Source organism: Dasypus novemcinctus, chromosome 9 (genome assembly GCF_030445035.2).
Source record: "Dasypus novemcinctus isolate mDasNov1 chromosome 9, mDasNov1.1.hap2, whole genome shotgun sequence".
NCBI classification, from domain to species: domain Eukaryota; kingdom Metazoa; phylum Chordata; class Mammalia; order Cingulata; family Dasypodidae; genus Dasypus; species Dasypus novemcinctus.
In genome coordinates, this window is record NC_080681.1 from 61,101,006 (window position 1) to 61,125,476 (window position 24,471).

The window sequence follows — 24,471 nt, forward strand, 5'->3', positions numbered from 1 at the left end:
CATTAGTGACAAGCAAGGATATGAAAAGAGTTCATCCTCAGCAAAGCAAAAGGACATAAAGTACTCAGGCTTGGAAGAATTTAGGCACTGAGTGGGAACTATAAAGATGACCAGAGAGGGTTAGGGAACCACAGTATGCTTCCATAGCACTTCATACTTGTCCATTCTTAGCACTAATCAATTTTTATTGACTACCTTGCTAGTTGCCTGTTACCCTTGCATTTATAAGATCGGTGAAGACAAGGATGGTGCCTGTGTGTATCAGATCCACAGACCATCTATAATAGATTTTTTACAATAAATAAGTGAATTAATGAGTGAGGATGGGAATGAGGGCATAGGGATGGTAGAAGGAGGTGGGTGCCAGGGAATGGCGGAGTGACTGGATCAGCGCAGGCCTGACACTGGCTGCTCCCATTCAGCTTCTTTCTTCTAATCTGCTCATTCTCCTTGGAAGGATTGAGGTCTCTGGAAAACAGTCAAAAAGCTGTTATGGGAACAGCAAGCCCAAATAATGCTCAAGCATCAGGAGGATCTGGGCACTGAAAGCCACTTCTGTTCCCCCTCCTTCAGCTGCTGGACTGGGGAGGGTTTGAAAAAGCATAAATCCTTTCATGGGGATTTTGAAGCCATATAAATTCCCCATGTGAAGGGCTTGCTTCCTCATTCTGCAGCTGATGCCAGAACTCTTGATCCTCCACGGAGGAAAATGTCCATCCAGTGAGTATCTCTGGGAGAATTTTTTAAAATGCCCTAGTGGGATTGATGTTAAATGGGATATTTCAAGAATTCCTGAAAAGAAAGCATTGATTGATGACACATTTAGAGAAGACACTTGGGTGCTTGTGGGGAGAGTTTCCTCCTATTATATATTGAATAGAATATCTAGAATTCTGATCTAAAATACATTGGTATTTGTGTAACTTAGAATGGGACTTGGAACTGGTTATAAGCATGGGGATTTCAATTAGGCAGACGTGGGTTCCATTTCTTTCCCAGCAGTTTCCTAGCTTTGTGACTTTGGAAAAATTACCTAAATTCTTTAAGCCTCAGTTTTCCCATATGTAGAATGGGTATAACAATAGTGCATATGCCATTGTGTTGCTGTGGGGTTTCAATGAGCTAACAGCATACAAAGGTCTTTGTATCATTTGTGGCATATAATAAGTGTTAACAAATAACTATTATAACTAGGGAGTCTGATCAGATCTCTCATTCTGAGATATTTTAAATGGAAGGTAAAAAGTCAGGAAGTGAGAAAAATTGGAAACTAAATCTGTGGATCTGAGTATTTTAAAAAATGCCTGTAGCTTCTTGGGATTGGTAGAGATGTGATAATGGTATAATATGAGTGAATAATGCACGATAAGGCACTTGACTCTGAAAAGCTGTCTTTGGAAGTAAAGGTCTGAGCCTTTCCAAGAAGCAAGAGAAGAAATGATGCAGTGAAATGAGAGTAAGGATAGGGCAGGATAAGCTGTGGGAAGCACCCCGTCTAGGCTCCAATTTCAGGAAGAGAAGTGATAACAGTAGGATTTATACTTCTGAAATATAGGGAAACTTCAGAGGACAGAATTAAGTCCACTGTGACCACTGACGTTAAAATACAGATCTTTTCCCTTGACATCGAAGGAGGAGACTGAACTGGGGCCCTTCTTGAGTTCCAGAGCAATTTTCAATCCCCCAAGCACACCCCATGTACTCTCTAGATGAGGTTCATCTGGCAGTGGGACACTGGCACTGAGCCAGAGAGCATCCTTGCTCCCAGAGCTCTGCCTCTGTTTCCATAGACTTCTTTGAATATCGCCATGGGCCTCCTCCTGACCATTCCACCATTTCAGAGTGGAGCATCCTGCTGGCGGTTACAAGAAACTATTTGAAACTGTGGAGGAACTTTCCTCGCCCCTCACAGCTCATGTTACAGGTTAGTCTTACCCTCTCTCTTCTGTTGAGGTCTCTCTTCTCTGACTTCTCATTCATTGCCATCTCACAGTACTGGCTCAAAGTATGGAATACTGGGAGAGGAATCCAGGGACTTCAGATTTTATAGCAAGAACCCATTTTCTCTCATTTGTCCTTTTTTCATTTCTCTAATGTAGAAAATGCTACTTGACTGGAATTCCTTGAGGACTAGGACTTCATCTTTGTCATCTTTAAGCTGTCAGCTCCTTGCTCATTGTTTGGCACATAAAATGTCTTATAGATAAATGTCTGTCTTAGTGTCTGAATACATGAGGGTCTAGTAATAAACATCTGAGAATATTACACTAAAAGGTACTGGCTTCATTCCATTATATTTGAAAATTCTTGGTTCTGGAGTCAGGTAGATGTAGCTACTACTGGCAACTCCTTTTCTTTATAAGCTGTGACTCCTATGACAAATTACTTAAACTTTCTGAGCCTCAATTCTGTCACCTACCAAAGGCCAAATTTCACCTCATGGGGATTTTGTGAAAATTAAATGAAATAATGTACAGCGTATGATGGACTCAATTTCCCACACAAAGTGAGCCATAGATGATATTTATTATCACTACTGTTATAATCCACAGTCACCATGTGACCAGTGCAGGATCCTTGCTTGGATTTGGCCATAGGAATGGTCAGAACCTGGACAAGTCTCTTTATTCCCAATTTCCTCTTCTGTCAAATAGAAGGAATGAGCCAAATGCGCTTTCTCAACTAGACTTTCGCACTAACAACCTGGTTTCTCAAAATCAGAAGCTGTGTTAGCATGTACTTTTCATTTAAGCCATGTCTTCTTTCTAAGTTTTTGTCAAAAATATAAACCCTTAGCAGGAGGACTGCTGAAAATAATCTAATTGTTTTTAAAAATTGTGAAGGGGTCAGCAAACACTGCATGTTTCAAAAGGTTAAAGGCTGCAAACCTAACTGCTAAAGTTCAAAGACCTGAGGGAATATGCTGTGTACCCTTTATTTTGCAGATGAAGAAACTGAGACTCAGAGATGGCACACGGAAGATCCTGAACCCAAATACAATTCCTGATATCCAGCTCTGTGCATTTTCTGCTCTAACAGACTTTCCTCTATCGAGTTCAGATCCTTGATGGGATATAACTTTAAATTTTAAAAAGCTAAGATTCCGGGTAACTAGGAAAATCTGTTAGGTGGAAAATCCCATTCCCCTCAAGATCCTTTCCCTCTCTCCTTCCAATTCATTTTTCAAACTCTTAGGCATTGCCACATTTCCCATCACTTTGACTTTTAGAGAAAAGAGACTCAAATCAACAGGCATTTGGTAAGTGCTGCCCAGCATGAGAACCAGGAAGGAAACACTCTGTTGGCTTTATAAATAGGAGGCTGCCCGATCAGACTGCTAATAGAATCATTCCAGGGACTAGCCCAGTCCCAGGGCAGGGATAAAAAGCAAAGTTCTGTTTCTCGCCTTCATCACAGGTAGGATCCCCCTCTGGCTCACCGGCAGTCTCCTTCGATGTGGGCCAGGACTCTTTGAAGTTGGGTCTGAACCATTTTACCACCTGTTTGATGGGCAAGCCCTCCTCCACAAGTTTGACTTCAAAGAAGGACATGTCACATACCATAGAAGGTAAAGGAGCAGTAAGTCCAACTTCTCCTGTGGCGTGGTGTCTAGTTCAGTTTCTTCTCCTCGGCATGGGTTCTAGTTTAGCTTCTCTTCCCATGAGCTTTTTAACTTTCTGTACCCAAAGAGGACCTATGTACCTCTTCCCTCTCAGAATCCATCTGGGCCAGTGCACCTGCATGGACACCTGGGAGATATAATATGGGAATACATAGAAGCTAAGAACTAGGGCTTTGGGGTTCAACATGCCTGACTTCAAATTCTATATCCACCAGACACCACTTGCCTAGGTGGGCGGACTTTGGCAAAATGTTAACCTTTAATTCTTGACTTTGCCATCTGTAAAATGAGGGAAATAATAGTCCAACTCATAATTTCATTGCAAGGATTAAATGAGAATATGAGAGTACAGTGCCCAGCACATAAGGAGCATTGAGTAATAATCATTCATGTTGTTGTTACATCCTTATTATTAGACCATTAGCTATCTTGACTCCTTTCCTGTTTTAATAATCAGAGAGGCTACTAGGAAGGAGGGAGGAGTGCCGCAAAGGAGGGAAGGACCAAGTATAGCACACTGATGCAAGGGAGGGGAGGTTTTCTAAAAGAGGAGAGCTGTTGATAAAAGGTTTGGAAGACTGGCCACCACTCCAGGGGCCCCCATTAGAACCACAATTGAATGGTTGGTCTTATTCTTTAGTATTCAGACGTGGTAGTGGCTTTGCTTCAGGCATTTTGAAAAGACATCAAAATAAAGGGTAAAAGGAGACTGGAAGTAGTCAGAATAATCTCGGGGCATAATAGAAGAAAAACAGATCATATCATACTTTTATCAAGGTAAAATTAAGCTATGATGGTATGGAGTCCAGAGAAAGCTTGCATACCCCTTCTAAAGACTTAGTACTTTTCTATAAAAGTGCAACATCAGATTTTAATTGGGTCTCCACATTAAAGAAGTCTGCTTGTGCAAGAGACTGAATTCAAAAATATCTTCTATTATAAGTAGCAAAATAAAGTTTTTAATTGCAGAAATATACAAGACAGGCCAAAGGGACACTAAAAGGAGAATAATTCAGTGCACCTTGTTCTTTAGTCCCTCGCTAAGTGCAGGATGATAAGTATGTGCCACAGGGAGTCAGAGGTCCCATTTGGACAACTCATGGGTTTAATGTGGAAAGTGCATTTTTTTTCCAGCTCTGGTAGACTTGGGTTCTAACTTAGTTCAGCCACATATAGCAATCATTTAGTTTCTCTGAGCCTCAACTTCTTCCTTCATCATTGTGAGGTGTATAAGGCATAATATACATCGAAGCTCATGGCACATTTTCTCTTTCTCCTTCGGTTACCTAAAGAAAATGACCTGAGAATACTTTCCATTCATTATGCTGTGAAGGCTTTTTTCTTTGGTAAGGACACATAAAATGACCATTCTAGGCTCCACGTGGACTTTTCTGATTTCCCATCTATTATCTATGCCCTTCAGGTTCATCCGCACTGATGCTTACGTTCGGGCAATGACTGAGAAAAGGATCGTCATTACAGAATTTGGCACCTGTGCTTTCCCAGATCCCTGCAAGAATATATTTTCCAGGTTACTGAAATCAAACTGCATTTTTGGACATTTTACATTAGTGCTTTTTCTCTCATGGGTTGAAAGTTATTGGACTGAAGAATTCATTTGCTTCTACAGGTTTTTTTCTTATTTTCGAGGAGTAGAGGTTACTGACAATGCCCTTGTGAATATCTACCCAGTGGGTGAAGATTACTATGCCTGCACAGAGACCAACTTCATTACGAAGATTAATCCAGAGACTTTGGAAACAATTAAGCAGGTAGGACAGAGAGGCCAGATGATGTAACTTAGCAATTTAGAATTTGAAAATGAGAAGATCAGCTGTGCAATCTGGTGGGAAAAACATGACAGCCAGATAGATTTAAGTTCATCTTTGCTTTGCTACCAACCACTTACTTGCTTTATGGCATAAGGCAACCTTTATTTCTTTATCTATTAAATAATGGAGTAAAACAATTTAAAACATTGTTTATATTGATTAAAGAAAGTTATATAAATGCCTAATATATTCGTTCATCCATTCATACCACAAAAATTTGTGCTTTCAACATACCAGAATTTATGCTAGATGCAAGGGATATATAACTGAGTAAGATAACATGCCCTTCATGGCTTCTAGCAGCTAACATGGGACCTGGCACATAGTGCTGCTCAAAAAAATGTTTATCTATTATTAATAGTGAAAATTCTCCTATTCATGGTTCTGAACAAGTATTTGCCCCTTCTTCCAGACATGTCTCCAGCAGAAATAAAGTTCCATGCTAAATGAAATAGCACAGAGCAAAACATCAGCAATATTGGAAAGTGATACATTTTACTGAGACCTTAGGCAAGCTCATGCATTGCCTAATTTTAAAATGAATCCACATTTTCAACCAATATTTATTAAGATGAAACTACTTGCAAGGCGTTGTCCTTGCCTTCAAGGAGCTTAATATCTAGATAGAAAAATCAAACACGTATACAACTTAACTATAATAGGAGACAGAACATGGTAAGCCAAGAGAAGGAAATTTTCCATGAAAGCACAGAGAAGAGATTACTCTGGCAGTAGTTGGGGGGGATGGGAGGTGAGACAGATCAATGACTTGCAATTGAACCAAAAGTTAAAGGAGAGCAACAACTTCAGTGAATTATGGAAAAGAACGTTCCAGATGGAGGAAGTTACCATAAAGGTGGAAAAATAGAGGGTATGACCATGGAAATAAAAGAACAATTTCTTGTGACTAGACTTGCAGTATTTCTCAGTGGGGGTGCTAGTGGCATTGGGTGGAAGGCAATTTATCATTGTGGGAACTGTTCCAAGTAGTGCAGAAGTTTGGCATCTCTGGTCCCATCCATTAAGTACCAGAGATGGCCGCAATCACTGTACAAATCCAAAACGTTCCCTACATTTCCAAATCTCCCCCTAGAAGGCAATATTGCCCCCAGTTGAGAACTAGTGATCTAGAGCACGCAATATCAAGGGGGAAAGTGCAACACAGAGTAAGATAAAACTAAAAGCTTGAATAATAGACTAAAAATTTGGAATGAGTTGTTTAGCTAATAGAAAGCTGTTAAAAGTTTTTCTCAGAAAAGTGGTATAAACAGAATTCTACTTTAGGAAGTTTAATCTGGAAGCCATGTGTGAGCTGCATGGGAAGGGAAAAGAGAAAAGGGATAGCTGGGAGACCAGTTAGGGGAAATTGAAAATTAGAAACACAATCAGTGGTAGTAGCAATAGAAAGAAAAAGGAGTCCTGGTGCTAGGCCTCAATAACACAAGCTGACTTATAATTCTCAACAGACTATTTACTAAGACTTAACATAGACTAATGGCTCTTTCTTGTGTTTGATGTGTGTGTGTAAATGTCCATGACTGTGTGTAGATCAGTTAGCTGAGTTTCCAAACAATTCATCTGACTCTATTAGTGCATCTTTATTCCAAATCCCAAGGTACTTTAATTGGAAATCTAAAATACATGATATGACTCCATGATAAATTTTATTAGGGGTCAGTTTCCACTGTGAGCAGCATGACTTCACATATAAATGTAGTTTGAAAAGTTGGAATATTTCAAAAACTATTACTGAAATAGCCTCCTATCTCTTCTATCTCCTTTTAAATACAACTTTTTTAATACAGCAGAATAATTCTTCTGAAAGCAAATATGAATGTGTTACTGCATCTAGCGCATCCATAGTTTCTGTTTTAGTTTCCTTGGCTGCTGAAGCAAATACCATGAAATGGGTCTGGTTAACAATGGGAATTTATTTGCTCATGGTGTTGAGGTTAGGAAAAAAGGTCCAAATCAAGGCATCATCAAGGTGAGGCTATAGTGTTCTGGAGCTGGCTGCTGGCAATCCTTGGTCTTCAGCTTGTCATGTGGCAAGGCACACAGCAGTGTCTCCTGGTCTCTCTTCTCTTCTAGATTCTGTTGATATTCAGCTCTGGCTGCTCTCTCTGTGGCTTTCTCTCTATATCTGAATTTCATTGTTTATGAAGGACTCCAGTGACAGGATTAAGACCCATCCTAAGTGGTAAGGTGGGCCACACCTTAACTGAAGTAACTTCAAGAAAATTTCCTACTTACAATGTACTCACACACACAGAAATAGGTCTTTAAATTTAAAGACATCTTTCTCTGGGGTGCATACATCTTCAAACTACCACAGTTTCAAAGATGAAGTCCAAACAAGGCTTTAGCTGTTAGCCCCTTCACACAACCGTATTGAACTATAATAATCCCCAAACCAGACATGTGTTTCACAATCTGCCTTCACGCTAGTGTTCCCACTCTGCACCATACCATCATCCTTCTCCACTTGGCTCATTTCCACTCATCTTTCAAGCATTAGTTGAAGTCATCACCCTTGGGAAGCCTTGCTTAATCAAGTCTGGATACATAGCCTTTCTCTACAGCTACTGTTTTTTTGTTTGTTTGTTTTAACTCTCTGCATGGCATACTGGCCATGAAGGAAAAGTTCTGCACCTGCACTATCCAAGTGCTGTTGAATACTTGAAATGTGGCTTTTGTGACTGAGGAACTGAATTTGAAGTTTTATCTCATTATAATTAATTTACATTTAAATTGCTCTTGGTGGCTGGTAGCTATGGTATTGTATAGCACAGGTCTATACTGAAGTTCTTGAAAGCAAGGATTGCCTCTGTCTAGCTTCTATCAGAGCAGTGTCTAGCACATACTGGAAGGTCAATGAGTACTTGATCAATGATTGAATGAATGACGGTCTTGTCTATTATTTAAATAAGGGTACTGAAAACTTCCTATGTTTTAAAAATATTCTTCTAATAAAATAGTTAGATAAATATACAATCTATTAATTATTCTTTCAATAAATATTTATTGAGTAGGGCCTGGGTAGAAATTCTAGTGCTGATTTTGCCAACAGGTGGCACTGCAACTTTGAACAAATCACTTGAACCCTCTGGGATCTCAATTTCTTCTACTATAAACTAAGAGGTTTATGTTTTATTTGTGGTTCTGAACTTCTTATGAGACTCCAAATTGAACGAAAGCACCAAATCCTTTTTCCAAAAACTCTGATTTAATTCCAGGAGATTCATGGTTCTCCTGAAATCTATTTGGGTTAAGACTTTCTGTACTAGCTGAATCCTGAGGCCCCTTTCAGTTCTAAATTCATGCTATGTGCAAGATACTGGGCTTTAAACTTAGGTCATACCATACAAAATTTCTATTTTTGTAAATCAAAAGTTATTGGATATCAGCAATTTCATACAATTTAGTCTAATGCAAAAAATATAAAGAAGTTCCAGTCTTGAAATTTATTGTTTGATGAAAACCTACCATATGCAAATAGAAAAGTAACTACCCAGAGCAGTGTATGCTAAACATCGAATGAAGAACCCAGTCAGAGAGTTCCTATGTTCCTATGTTGACCCCTCAGAACAGTGAGGGGTCAACATAGGGGTCAGAGGAAAGCTCTGCTGAGGAGAGGAGACTCAGAAAAGTGTAGGACTCAGAGAGATGGAAAGAAAGAGAAACTGAATTTAGGGTGAGGATGCAAAGGGTAGTAGGGGAAGAACAGATTTAAGAACCAAAGTTGTAATACAAACTCTTTTCTCTTAGTATGGATGACATTCTCTCTCCTTCCATAGGTTGATCTTTGCAACTATGTCTCAGTCAATGGAGCCACTGCTCACCCCCACATTGAAAGTGATGGAACTGTTTACAACATTGGTAATTGCTTTGGAAAGAATTTTTCAATCGCCTACAATATTGTAAAGATCCCTCCACTGCAAGCAGGTCAGTGTAACAATATTGTCCCCTCTTAAACAAGTATTGATATGGTAGAAAGTTACTGGAAATGCAGGAGGCCAAGGGAGAATATCAGGACAGCATTAAAAGTATATTTAAACTTTTCTTGGACTTTAACCAACTGCTGTCACCCCTACCCAACTAGAAGATCAATCTCCAAGGGCACCATGGCAAGAAATAATTACTTGAAAATACAGGAAGTAAGTGACCAAGTTATACTCAACAATGTTTCAAAGATTTAGTGTGTATGAGAGTTTGATCATTTTAGATTTAAATTTAAATCCAGCAAACATTCATGAGCACTTATTCATGATCCATGCAAAATTAAATGAATTAAACAATTATTTATGTGTGCATAGTAACATATACACACATATATGAAAGTATACCAAGTATTTATTTGTGAGTGTTTAATTCCCAAAACTATAAACAAATCTATGAACTCATATTATGATTCTAGAGACAGAATTATTTTAAAAAGGAAGGATAACATTTAACATTTTCCATTCATTCCTCATTCGATAACAGAGATTTGATAGCCATCTTCATGATAGAATTAATTGAAAGCATATAAATTTTTGTTTAGTATTGTTTAGTATAGTGATTCTCAGAATGCAGCCCCTAGACCAGCAGCATATGCATCACCTGGGAACTTGTTAGAAATATAAATCTTGGGTCCCATCCCAGACCAACGGAATAAGAAACTCTGGGAGTGAGGACTCGCAGTCTATACTTTAACATGCCCTTTCTATGATTCTGATGCATGCTAAAATTTGAGGACCACTAACTTAGTAGTAAATAAACGTTAATACACGCAAGAATTACTGCACAGAACTACTGATACAAAATTGTGAATACTATATTTTATAGGTAATAAAAGGAATTAAAAGAGGCGTTTTGACTATACTAAAATTTTGCCTCACTCCCCTGAATTAGAACCAATCTCCAGTTCTTATAAGATGTTATTCTATTGTACTGTGCCTAACACAACCATGTTTATGTGTAATTTTCCAAATCTTCTGCTATTTGGATTTCCTGGGTGACTGCAGTTTCACATGAAATTTTGCTAAGAAATGCCAATGACTGAACAAATGAAAAGAAGCTCTGAAAAAATATCAAATCTGAAAATGTATTTCTTTGCTTACATAAGCTGTTCTAAGTCTCTGTATAAAAAAATAAAAATTTTAAAAGGCTATTCCAAAGCCTTTTAAAAACCACTTTATTTCAGACAAGGAAGATCCAATAAACAAGTCAGAGGTCGTTGTACAATTCCCCTGCAGTGACCGATTCAAGCCATCTTACGTCCATAGGTAACTTGAAGGCCTGCAATGAATCTTCAGGAAAACTGAAATTTAAAGATCTGCTTTGCCTACCTTTGATACCAATCCTGATGACATTTTCTTGCAGAAACTAAATTTAAATGTAATTAATTTCATGTAGGCACAATTGATTGATGTAACTGAGCATACCACAAGTGTACATATTTTTTGTGGCTTGAGAATCACTCCTTCCCATTTACAAGTCCATTTGTGTTTCTGAACAGTTTCGGTTTGACTCCCAACTACATTGTTTTTGTGGAGACACCAGTCAAAATTAACCTGTTCAAGTTCCTTTCTTCATGGAGTCTTTGGGGAGCCAACTACTTGGATTGTTTTGAGTCTAATGAAACCATGGGGGTAAGCCTTTTATTAATCAAATCTGTGCTTTTTGAAAGTGTATTTCATAATGTACATTTTTTTCCTTTTTATCTTATTTTCTAAAGATTTATTTATTTTATTTCTCTACAACTCCCTCCCCAGTTGTCTGTTCTCTGTGTCTATTTGCTGCATGTTCTTCTTTGTCCACTTCTGTTGTTAGCAGCATGGGAATCTGTTTCTTTTTGTTGCATCATCTTGTGTCAGCTCTCCATGTGTGCAGCGCCATTCTTGGGCAGGCTGCACTTTCTTTCACGCTGAGCGGCTCTCCTTACATGAGGCGCACTCCTTGTGCGTGGGGCTCCCCTATGCAGGGACACCCCTGTGTGGCACAGCACTCCTTGCGCACATCAGCCCTGCACGTGGGCCAGATCCACACAGGTCAAGGAGGCCCGGAGTTTGAACCATGAACCTCCCATGTGGTAGATGGACACCCTAAACACTGGGCCAAGTCCACTTCCCTTTTTTCCTTTTTAAATGCATCAAAATGTTTTCCTCCATTTTCAAGGTTTGGTTTCATATTGCTGACAAGAAAAGAAGAAAGTACCTCAATAATAAATACAGGACTTCTTCTTTTAACCTCTTCCATCACATCAACACCTATGAGGACAATGGGTTTCTGATTGTGGATCTCTGTTGCTGGAAAGGGTAAGAAAGGACATGGGATAAATGTTATACTTCTGATTGTTTCTGGAAATTAGGAGCCTTTTACAGAGATGTTGTGTTCAATATTTAATCTGAATCACATATACAAAGGCAAGAGGGATGCTAAATTCACAAAATGTAATTGAAAAAGCAGTAGGGAGTTTGGGTAATCAGAAACACACGTTGAATATCAAAACCTTGGCTAATGATTGAAAATCATGAACCAGACCTGAAAAGAAAAGGTTCTGTGACCAGATACATTAATTTAACTTTAATTTGGCTTTAATTTGACAAAAGCCGTGGGAGCCCACTCTGGGGATGGGAGAAAGAGGCATTCTTTTTTCAGCATAGCCAAGTCACTAAAAAGATAATAGTCACTAAAGACATAGACAGAATGGTGGTGGAGAAGCAGGAGAGACAGTTATCTAACACTGCTGTTATTTAAACACACCCATGAGGCAGGTTTCTTTTTTTCAATCAAATGTGGGCTGTAGGGATTGACTGTAGTATACCTGGGTCCTTACAAGTTTCTGAGTTGCAGAATAAAGAACAGGCAGCATCTGTAGTCTTAAAAGATACAAATCATCTCTCCAAAATTATTTGTAATTATCTCTGCTCAGTTCAACTTCTTATTTTTTGCAGATTTGAATTTGTTTATAATTACTTATATTTAGCCAATTTACGTGAGAACTGGGAAGAGGTGAAAAGAAATGCCAGAAAGGCTCCCCAACCTGAAGTTAGGAGATATGTACTTCCTTTGAATATTGACAAGGTAAATTCCCTCTACATAAATTTCAGATATAGCCAGAATGCTTCATTCCTCTCAGGAATTGTTCTCCTTTTCCATGTTTATACATAAAGTCTAAATTTCAGAGCTGGAAGGAACCTTAAAAATAAACTATTTTATAACTGTGGAAGCTGAAGCTCAGAAAAGTGTTGTGATATAGCAAAAGCCAAACCATGCCAAATCCAGGATGAGAATCAGATTTTTGCCTTAAATCTGTTGTTCTTTTCATTTATACAGTTTTTTAAAAATATACTTTCTTAGTGAGTAATGCAGACATACTGACTACTAAGTTCTTTTGTCAAGAAAACAAATAATTTTTAAAAATTTGCAGTTCTGGAGAGAATTCAAAAAGTACCCCTGTAGGAAAATCAGCCTATTAATTTGATTTTCTACAAAGCTTCTGGAAATTTCACCTGAGGATAAAAATGTTAATAGTATTAGATAATCAGCTCTATATTTCTTCTTTCTCTTCTCTGTATACTGTAGCTGTCTTTTTAAAACGTCAGAATAGAATAAAGAATTTTTAGTGTTATGGAAATGCCAAAATCAAGAGAAATGATTTCTTCACATATAGATACATGAAAAAATGGACTCATGCTCCCTAGTTGCACAATGGGTGGAAGGGCAAATGAGTTTATATGGCTATGAGACTCCAAAAAAGAGTCAGGCGGTCATCAGAGGGGTAATGCTTTCAAATGCCTCAGTAGGGTACCAGAGACAGCCTAAGTAGATAGAAACCCAGGTACTGGTTCTCCTGAGGGCTACGGAGACCCACAGGTTCTATGGTCTTGGCGGATGGCTCTGGTTCAGGGCCATGTCAGTTGGCCCTACTTCGGAATTTGTGTTCCTGAGTGTGATGGAGGTGGACTCAGATATGATCTTTCTACACATGCCTCTTCTGTTACTTTTACTGGAACTGTGGTTGGTGTTTGGGTTGATGTATACTCAGAAGACCTGAATCTCTGACTGTCCATGTGACAGCCAGGTCATGAGCCTCAGCAGACTTGCAACTCCTACCCTCTTGTTTATTGGACTTACCCTGGCCAGCTAACAGGGAGGTGAAGAAGATCAGCCACCCACCAGGGAGCCAAGAGTGTCTACAACTGCAAGCAGGAGAATTGCATCCATCATCCATATGGAATCTAAGCCCCCTCTTGATGTAGAGGGGGACTGGACTTAACCATCCCAGGGTCCACAGGATGGAGGAATATAGATTAGAGTGGACTTACTGGTGTTCTGCTGGGGAACTATTGTGATTAGTAAGGGAAGAAATTGTAATATTGATGTGGAGAAAGTGGCCACGGTAGCTGCTGAGGGTAGGGAGAGGGAAGAAGTGATATGATGTGGGCACATTTTCAGGATTTGGAGTTGTTCTGGGTGGTGCTGCAGGGACAGATGCTGGACATTGTGTGTCCTGCCATGGCCCACTGGATGGAATGGGGGAAAGTGTAGACTACAATGTAGACCAGTGTCCATGTGGTGCAGCAGGGCTCCAAAATGTATTCACCAGGTGCAGTGAATGTGCCACGATGATGGAAGAGGTTGTTGATGTGGGAGGAGTGGGGTAGGGGGTGTGGGGGGTATATGGGGACCTCATATTTTTTTATGTAACATTTAAAAGAAAATAAAGAAGGAAAAAAAATTGTAGCAAAGACTCAGATCCATAGAAAATAAGCCCAATTCAGAAGTAGATACTATTGATCTTAAGCAAGTCTTATAAACCCTATAAAGAATGAGGAAAGGGGAACAGGTTGAAGTTGCATGTTAAAGATATGTGAAAGATCTATAAAGTCAAGGAGCAGTTAAAAAAAGCAAGACAATATTGAAATATAAAGTTGCTGGCTTTGATTCACTAGGGTATGAGGCAAAGGATCTGGAAAGATAGGTTAGGGTGATAATGTAGGAGATTTTAAAAGCCGCCTTTAGGTTTTATGTAAATGACAGGAGTCATTGAAATTTTCAAGTGTGGGGAGTATGTGTGTGACATGCTTCAGAAAGATCATTTTGGCAGCATCATGGAGGACACATTGAAAAGTGGGGAGTCTAGAGGCCAGAAGCACTGTCAGGAGAGCAATGACAATGCAGCAAGTGAAAGAGGATAAGGTCTGAATTCAGACAATAGCAACTGGGAAATAAAGGAAGGTACAAAGTTTACAAATATTTAAGAAAGAGAGCCAACAAGAGTTTGTATTTTGTTGTATGTGAGGGGTAATGGAGAGGAAAGAGCCAGATCAATTTCCAGATTTCCCTCTGGAGCATTTGAGTAGAAGAGGATAAAATTACCAGCATTGGAAACAAAGGAATAGGAGTAAATGGTTTTGAAGAAATGGAGTGACTCTTTTCTAGACATATTGAGTTTAAGGTGCCCATTGAACATTCTAGCAGAAATGTTCAGTAGGCAGTTGGATATCTAGGTTAGGCATTGGGAATGGAGATTATAGTTAAAAAAAAAACAAAAACAGGCTTAGTAAATACTCTTGTTTTCCTATTAGGAAGTATATCTCTGTCACATAATTGGATGTTCATAAAACGCTTACCTAATGAATGAGTTGATGGGTGTTTGTAAAATCTTATTTTGTTAATGATGATAAAATCACAAATATCTTTAAATTAAGGAAATGGAATAGGATAATTTATCTTAAAGAACACCCACCCCACTCTCTCTACAACACAAAACAAAAACAAAAACAAAACAAAAAAGAAGGAATTTTTAATTTTTTACTTATTTATTTTTAAAGATTTTATTTTTTATTTATTTCTCTCCCCTTCCCCACCCCAACCCCCCCATTGTCTGCTCTCTGTGTCCATTCACTGTATGTTCTTCTGTGACCGCTTCTATCTTTATCAGCGGTACCTGGAAGCTGTTTCTTTTTGTTGCGTCATCTTGCTGTGTCAGCTCTCCATGTGTGGGGTTCCATTCCTGGGCAGGCTGCACTTTCTTTCACGCTGGGTGGCTATCCTTATGGGGTGTGTGGTGCACGTGGGGCTCCCCTATGCGGGGGACACTCCTGCATGGCAGGGCACTCCTTGCGCGAATCAGCACTGCACATGGGCCAGCTCTACACGGGTCAAGGAGTCCCAGGGTTTGAACCTTGGACCTCCCATGTGGTAGGCGGATGGTCAAGTCTGCTTCCCAGAAGGAATTTTTTAAATGTATGATCATCCTTACCAGGAAAAAGACCATCCCAATTACAGAACAGGGAACTTTGGTGATGATAAAAATGTCCAGTGACACTCTCAAGCCCCACCTCCTCCTTATTCCAGTAGTGATTGAGCAACCACTACAAGACATCATACTAGTGACTTCAGTGGGTTTATCAACAAGATATACTTCTTGTTGGAACTCAGAAACTCATGCAACAGGAAGAGGAAGGTGACTCAGTAATGATAATGCACATGAGCACAATATGGGTACCATGAAGAGGGTTTAAGTTTCTTTGGCTACTCAGAAGATGGGACACTTGTACTTGTTTGGGGAGCTACTCAATAGTTGCCATGGAATGCAGTCATTTCAGATGAGACTGAACAGGACAATTTCAGAGAGGAGGAATAGCATGAAGAATGATGGAAGTGAGGAGGGCAGACATGCAGAGAGAACTGGTTGTGGTCCAACTGGTTAGAACATAAGCAGAAGTAGTGGAGTAAATGGATAAAGGTAGGTTTGCAACCTTGGAAGTCCTTAGTACCAAGCTAAGAGATGTGTACTATTTTGGGCAGGAAATTGGGGAATACGAAAGTTTTTGTGAATAGAAGTAAACCCTATTCATAGCATGTGAACTGGCAATCAGGTATTCTGACTTTTATGGTTAGCTCTCCTACTAAATGTCTGGCTTCCCTGAGCAAGTCAGTCACTTCTAAGATTCACCTGCCTGCTCTGATACTTAAGGGGATTGGAATAAACAAAACAGAGGTCAGTTGCAGCTTTACTGCTTTGTTTTCTAAAATGAAACTGCGTGCAAGTAATAGTCGAAGTGGAAAGAGGATGGGGATAGGAAGCTGGGATAAGAGACAAATAAAATCACTCAGGCAAGAGGAAAAAATTAGGCTAGGAGCCTCCTGGTGATACCCAAGAGGGTAGAGCAAACTAGAGGTCAAAATTTAGGTTCAATAAATAAATAAATCTAAAAAAAAAAATTTAGGTTCAAGGCAGTAAATCTGAGCATTTGGTAAACATGTGGGAGCAGTTACTGTAGGCTTCATTTTTCAAAGTTTGGTGCTGAAGGTAAAAAATAAAAGGTCATAAATTAGGGGAGGGAGAGGAGATAAAAAGATTGAGGGTATGAAGAGAAGAGCTAAGGAGGAGAAGGATATAAGAGGTTTTAAATTTATTTGTTAAGACAATGATAGTGTCTTTAAACTATATTTTTATTATTTTTGAAAAGATGGTATATTTAAATCATTAAAAATCATCATAATGCTATAAAAGGTAATACACTAGGAAATCTCACCTCCACCCCTGGCCCCATTCATTCCATTCCATTCGCCCTCACTTCTTACATCTAACATTTATTCGTTTCTTCCTTTCAGTTGTTTGTGCAAATATAAAATGCAATTATATATATATTTATTGCTTCCCATGTGCTTACGTTAAAAGTATTCTATATCCTCTGTTTTGTACCTTAAGGTTTTCATTTAGCAACATATACTGCAGATCTTAATTTCATCAGTTGTAGAGTATTCTTTTGGGCAGTGTACCCAAGTTTATTCAGCCAGTCCCTCACTCTGGACCATGAAGTTGTTTCCAGTCTTTAGTTATTACAGATAATGTCCCAAACAATAGTTTTTGTATGTATGTTAGTCCTTACATGTATTTATTTATTTCTAAGATAGATTCTCAGAAGTGAGACTGCTGGGTGAAAAAGTGAATGCATCTGCTAAAAAATAAGAAAGAAGTGAAAAAGAGGAGCTAATTTGTTATGGAAAACAAAAATAATCTTTACATATGTAAACATACACATCTAGCACCCATACCACTCCTTTCTTCCCAACATCACCACTACATGCTTTGTGTCCTTAGCATACAATATCTCATAAAATCTAATCCCCTATTATAATGGTCCTCACCTCTCACCCCTTCCCTATTCCTGAGAATCTTCCACTATTTCCTCTGAATCCATAATCCATCACCAGTAAACCCCTTCTATCTTCCTCTGTGAATGTTCCCTCTACCTTATTCCTTTAGCCCAAATCTGTCTCTCACCTGAGGATTCTTATCTTCCTGGCAACTCTCTCCAGTGGTGCCAGTTTCTCCTCCTACAGGCCTTGCACTACTAGGCCTGGAGCCGGGGTCAGTGCCCTCTTTGCTTCTTCCATACCATTTTCATCTACATCCATACTTTAAATCCCTAAGTTTTAATCTCATTTCAGTTGATTATATAGCAGAGTGGTACATGTACATATACATATATATACAACCCCCCTTTTCACCTGCTAACCCCCACTCACTCTCTCCTTCAGCTCAGTGTCACTCTCCCCAGGTCCTCTACTGTCTCTTAATTCTTGGCAGTTTTACTATACACCTTGTAAGTAATTCTTCCAACAACCTGTCTCCAGGTTCCTTGACCTCTTCCAATTATCTTGTCTTCCATTCTAGCTCAGTCACTGATGATCATATCCTTGACCTTGCTATAACCAATGACTTTGCTCCTTCCATAATCTCATTTTCATGCATGACACACATAACACATTCTGTTACCAACTCTTATCTTTCAGATCACTTGCCTTACCATGATTTCCATCAGGAACCTCTGATTCATTGAACCTAAAATTTCTTACTATCTATCAATCCCTTTGGGAACAAACTTCCTTCCTCACTCAAATTAAATTGCTGGTCATGAAGTATAATCACTCTCTTGCATAGACCCTCATTTCTCTTGCCTCTTTCTTGCTTTATCAAACTCATTTGTTAAAACCACAACCCTAGTTAAATTAACTCTTTACCTACACTATGCTTATATCACTGGAGCTGAACTTAAGTGCTGAAAACACACAATCATATTGATTTTATATGCTTGACTACAGACTTACTGCTATGTTTTCTGATGTGATTTACTTTCCTAGTTAAATATCTCACATCCTCCTCTCTTCACATTTCCAGTATCTCCCATCTCATGCTCAGCTGATGACCCTGCTTCCTTTTTCACTGACACAAATGAAAAATGTAGACTCTACCATCAATTCAACCCAACCACCAGCAACTATACTCACTTTCTGAATTATCCAACTTCCTATCCAAAGCTATTATCTCCACACATGCACTAAATCCCATCTCCTCTCACCCACTCAAGGACATTACTCTAGCAATTCTCCTGCTCTCTCCTATCATTACTCCTCACTTCTTTTCATGGGGTCACTCCCATAATACTTATTTTTCCCCTTTACAAAATCCATCTCTTGACGTCTCTTGCCTTACCTACTCTAATCCATATACTTCTGTTGCACTTCACAGCCGTAGTCTTTAAAACATTGCCTATTCTTACCATCTCTAATTCCTCTCTGTTCATCTTCTCTAAAATCCACTCCAAGTTTTTTAAAGCGTTCCTCTGTGAGGAAAATTTACTCCAACGATTGTATCTCATACCCTATCCTACTTGATCTACCTGCAGCATTTGACAAAGTTGCTCATTCTGTCTTCTTTGACATGCTTTCTTCACTTGGCTTCTAAAATGTCATAACCTCTTGGTTTTCCCTTTACATTAATGGCATCTTCTCCATCTCATTTGCTGATTCTTCTTCTTGCTGACCTCTTAATTTTGGAAGGCACCAAAAGTCCATCCTTAGTTGTCCTTTCTTTAATTTGTACTCACTCCCTTTGTAAAGACTCCTGCTTTAAAGTGACCTTCATTTATATTTCCAACTTTCCCTTGAACTCAATATTCTTATATCCTTCAGCAAACTCTAGAACTCCTTTTGGATTTCCATTTGACATCTCAATCTTGACATGACAAAAACTGAACTCATCTTTCCTAACGTAAAAATTTACCGTACTTGCAGTAGTCCCTATCTTTGCTATGACAATACCAATCTTTTAGTTTTACTGACCAAATACCTTGGTGTCACCCTTGACTCCTCTCTTAATTTCAGGGCTCACCCCTCCCCATATCCGATCCATCAATAAATCCTGTTGGCTTTGCCTTCCACCTCTCATGGACTCAAATGCTACTAACCTGGTCTGAATTACTGTTTTCTTTTGATTGGATTACTACAAAAGCAACCTAACTGATTTCCCTGATCCCATTCCTGCATGCCTCCCTACATCTAGTCTCTTTAGAGCAGCCATAGTGATTCTTTTAAAAATGTCATATGTGACTCCTCTGCTTAAATCCCTTCAATGACTTCCTATTTCTCACTCAGATAGAAATACTGAGTCCTCACAATGACGTATAAGACTCTACATAATCTGGCCCCTGTTACTTCTTTACCCTCCTCTCTTGTTCTCTCCCTTGCTCAGTCAGTTCCAGCCACACTGGTCTCCTTGATGCTCCTCAAACACTTTTCAGCCTACTTTTGCCTCAGGCCTTTGCAGTGTTTATTCTCTATGCTTGAATCTGCATTGCTAACTTCCTTGGGTCCTATGAGTTTTTTCTCAGATGTCACCTTTCGTATGAGCCCCACCTTGATAACCTATTAAAACTGCAATTCACCCACCCTTCATACTTCTAATCCCCTTACTGTGCTTTTCAACACCCCCATTCATGATATACTATGTAACTTATTTATTAACTATGTTGTTTATTATTTATCTTCCCGAATTAGAATATAAGCTCCATGAGGGCAGAAATTTTATTCTATGAAATAATCTAAATGCCTAAAAAAGTCTAACAAAATATATAATTGAATAAATGTTTAAGGTACTATTAAATGAACATTTTCTTAGAAGGTGCTCATAGTATCCATTCCTTTCATAAAATAATCTGCAAAATTGTCCATGTGTGCATGTATATGTGTGTATGTGAGTGTGACATAAGATCTTAGAAAACATCTAGTCCAAAGCTTTTTCTATATATTTTTTTCTGTTGACAATATAACTGTTTTTTTCCCAAACAGAATAAAAATATACCTAATAATGAGAAACAAAAGTTATAAATTAATCTCTCAGAGAGTTGAAGTCCCTGTTGTTCTGCAGAACAACATTTTTTTTAATAGGCCCTTCACAGGACAGTGTCCCATTCTACAGATAAGAAAACTGAGGGCAAATATGTTATGTGACTTTCCCTGTAATAGAGGGGCAGTGACTGAGACAGACAAAGACAGTTTTCCCAGTCCCATTCCAGGGCTTTCTTATCTACAGTTTTCTGCACTGCTCCTTACTTCATGTTGAATAAGAAATAAAGCAATCAGGAGACAAAATGCCAGAAGATTGCAATTAATGTTGCAAGATTTTTTTTTTCTGGTTCACTGAGGTTTCTATAATGTTCTTTTCTAGGCTGACACAGGCAAGAATTTAGTCACACTCCCCAACACAACTGCCACTGCAATTCTGTGCAGTGATGAGACTATCTGGCTGGAACCTGAGGTTCTCTTTGCAGGGCCTCGCCAAGGTGAGATGATCCAGAGAAACCCTCACACAGGAGGGACAAAATGCTCCCTCTGTACATGGAGATGAATTGAGTTATCCTTAATTTGTTCTCTGTTTTGTAGCATTTGAGTTTCCTCAAATCAATTACCAGAAGTATGGTGGGAAACCTTATACATATGCATATGGACTTGGCTTGAATCACTTTGTTCCAGACAGGGTAAATTAATCCATCTTATTAATATTGGCATGATACTTTGAGTCATATACTGGTTAGATTTTAAAGTGTGTTGGCTTATTTATTTATTTTTCTTCTTACAAGTAGCTCTGTAAGCTGAATGTCAAAACTAAAGAAACCTGGATATGGCAGGAGCCTGATTCATATCCATCAGAACCCATCTTTGTTTCTCATCCAAATGCTATGGAAGAAGATGATGGTAATGAAAGCATTAACAATGCTTTGGATATATCTAGGAAAGGAGTTGTTTGACTCTTCTCTAATGTTTATTAATCTCTAACATTCAGAAATGATCATTAAAACCACTGAATGGGACAGCACTAAATAATGTAAATCAGGGATGGATGACAAATGAGATTCATCTTGTGACTAGGTCTCATTGATTAACAGTAGCTAGCTGAAGACTTGAAGTATTGGCATCAAGATTAATTATCAATGTCCAGTTTAGATGAGGGAGAGGAGGAGGAGAAAAGGCAGCATGAATTCCAGGTTTTTGCCTTTCATAATCTGAATATATTTCTGGGAAAGAATAGAGTTCTAAGGAGGGAAATTGAGTATTCTAACACATCAAAGAGAAGAACATGGTTTTGTGACTAGTTTTGGCTTGTCGTTTCAGTGAGCTGGGGCTAGAAAGAGTTTCAAATCTGCACCTCATAATGTACCATCTTAATTGCAAAATACAATTCTTAGTTAAGTATTGGTTAGCTAGAATAGAGAGATAGATTAGGTTCTCTGAAAATTAAGATATGGAAAACCACAAAAAAAATGAATAAGAAAGAATTATGAACCCTTTCAATCACAGCTGTGAAAAAATTGCCCTCATTTTAAAGTGGAAAGATATAAACCTCTAGCTAGGTCTAGGAAATTATAAAAAATAGTGTATTTTATTGTTTTAAAAGTACATAATATATGTTTTTCATTTGATCATCACAACACCTTTTTTAAGTCAGTAGAGTAGATTTTATATCCTTGTGTTACAGACAAGCACAGGTCCATTCATTCATTCAATGAATAGTTAATGTTTTTAATACTATGTTCAACTGATTGTATTAGACTATTGAGATACCAAGTGAGCAAGGTAAACATGGGCACTCACTTCTTGGAGCTTATAGTCTAGGGGGCAAGAAGAGTTTTAAAGACCCCTTCAGTATGGTCACACAGTCAGGTTGTGGAAGAGCCAGAATGAGATGTCAAGTCATATGATTTCCCATTGAATTTTCTTTATTCATCAACATAATGCCTCCTATATTTTTCAATGACATTTAATCTATGGCCCTGGCTTTTATACAACACTATCTTATTTACTTCTGGTTAACAGGTGTGGTTCTGAGTGTGGTGGTGAGCCCTGGGGCAGGACAAAAGCCTGCCTATCTTCTGGTTCTGAATGCCAAGGACTTGAGTGAAGTTGCAAGGGCTGAAGTGGAGATTAACATCCCTGTTACCTTTCATGGACTGTTCAAAAAATCCTAAGCATGTTCTAGCAAGATATTTGGGTTTCTGTTTTACTTTCTAAAGTTCTGGTGACAAAACTAAGAAAAATATAGCTTCTGGTCCACAATCAAATTCTGTTCAATTTTAGCTTGCTGTAACTTGTAAATGCACACAAATTTACAGTGTTTTACAGAAAGCAGAGCTGAGCAAGCAATTCCCTTAAAATGCATATTTAGATAATCATATGTTCACTTTTAGATGGACAGACTATAATGGAAAAACTCTTTTATATATTTGGCAAACAAATAGGAAATGAATGTGGAGTTATTAGACTGTTTTTATTCCATTACCAAAATGTATTTTAGGTGCCTATCTCTTTTTTTTCTTTTTTTGACATTTAAAAGTGAAAGTCCTCTACAGCCTATTAATATGAGACTTTGCTGAGTAAGGCTACTATGATACAAAAAGGCTTAATTACTAGATGTCAAACCAAGCTTTTTCTGAAACCAGAGATTATCATCTAAGAGTAATTATAGTGCCTCTATTGCATATATATTCTCAAAGATTCTCAAGCTTAATGAATGTTAACATTTTCATTTAATATAAGCAATTTCTACTATTCATAGTTTTACAAAGAGGAAACCTATGTCTAATCAACTAATGGCTCTCAACCAAATATCCAAATTTAATTCATATATTAAAATTTTCTTCATGCGAGTGAAACAAGTCAGACACAAAAAGACAAATATTGCATGATCTCACTTTCATGAAATACCTAGAAGAAGCAAATTTCATAGAGATAGATACCAGGGGCTAGAGTAGGGAGGGAAAGAAAGAAGGAGTTATTACTTAATGGGTACAGATTTCCTGTTTGAGGTGATGGAAAAAGTGAGGATGTTGGTGATGGTGGCACAATATTGTGAATGTAATTGATACTAATGGATTGATTGTACACTTAAAAGTGGTTAAAATGGGAAATTCTGAATTCCATATATCTTACTACAATAAAAGTTTTTCAAAAGTTTATAAAACATCAGAATGTTTACATATAGTAGTGAGTAATTTCTTAAAAAACAGTATAAAAATACTTACAAATATATTTCTACTTAAAATTTGGGATATAGGATAATGTTGCGAGTTATACATTGTTGCCTCTTCTGTTTAATTATATTTAAGCGCTATGCAATCACCTAACCAAAGAGAGACTATACTATTAATAAACTCTTAACATTCACCTATTAATAAATTTTAAGAGTTTTCGCTTTTAAATTTACTTTGTACTCTTCTTGTTACGGGTTCAAAAATATGGTAATTCTTATTCAATATCTTAATATATATTCATGTATATATTTTACACTCAAAAGTATTACATATTGGTGTATTAAAGATGATCAGCATTGTGTGTGATTAGGTATCAATAGCTTGCAGAAATAGACTAACCAGGATATTTGATGCTTCTGTTTGATTTCTTGATTTAGATAAAATACAAACTTACTTATTTCTTTAATTATAAATACTTACAAAATATGTTTTTCAAGGAAAATTTTAAAATATAGAATAGTGGAAATTATAATGTAATATCATACCAAACTCATCTAAGCTCAAATATTGTTAGAATTTGTGTATTGGTCCTTAGCCTTCTTTCCCCTGTGTATTTTAATGTAATCATAATTTCTTTGTGGGTGATTCTGGAAACCTTAAGAAATGTAAGAAAAATGTCAAGCTATAACATGGAATATGACTGAAGATA

The 24,471-nt window shown here is 38.0% G+C and overlaps 1 protein-coding gene across 4 annotated transcripts; it reads left to right on the forward strand.

Moving 5' to 3' along the window:
- The first annotated feature begins 470 nt into the window (after positions 1 to 470).
- RPE65 (retinoid isomerohydrolase RPE65) lies at positions 471 to 24,471 on the forward strand. Of its 4 annotated transcripts, none has more exons than XM_004483698.3 (14): positions 471 to 720; positions 1,842 to 1,924; positions 3,418 to 3,568; positions 5,046 to 5,153; positions 5,253 to 5,394; positions 9,252 to 9,399; positions 10,640 to 10,721; positions 10,955 to 11,087; positions 11,614 to 11,753; positions 12,393 to 12,522; positions 20,963 to 21,077; positions 21,178 to 21,272; positions 21,378 to 21,489; positions 22,609 to 24,471. In XM_004483698.3, exons 1-14 carry the CDS (start codon positions 710 to 712, stop codon positions 22,758 to 22,760), a joined length of 1,602 nt encoding a protein of 533 aa, XP_004483755.1. In that variant the 5' UTR covers positions 471 to 709; the 3' UTR covers positions 22,761 to 24,471. The 4 variants fall into 4 exon arrangements, with proteins under 4 accessions (XP_004483755.1, XP_071073489.1, XP_071073487.1 ...); XM_071217386.1 differs by having other exon boundaries at positions 521 to 720; positions 1,791 to 1,924; XM_071217388.1 differs by lacking the exon at positions 3,418 to 3,568 and having other exon boundaries at positions 510 to 720; positions 1,791 to 1,924.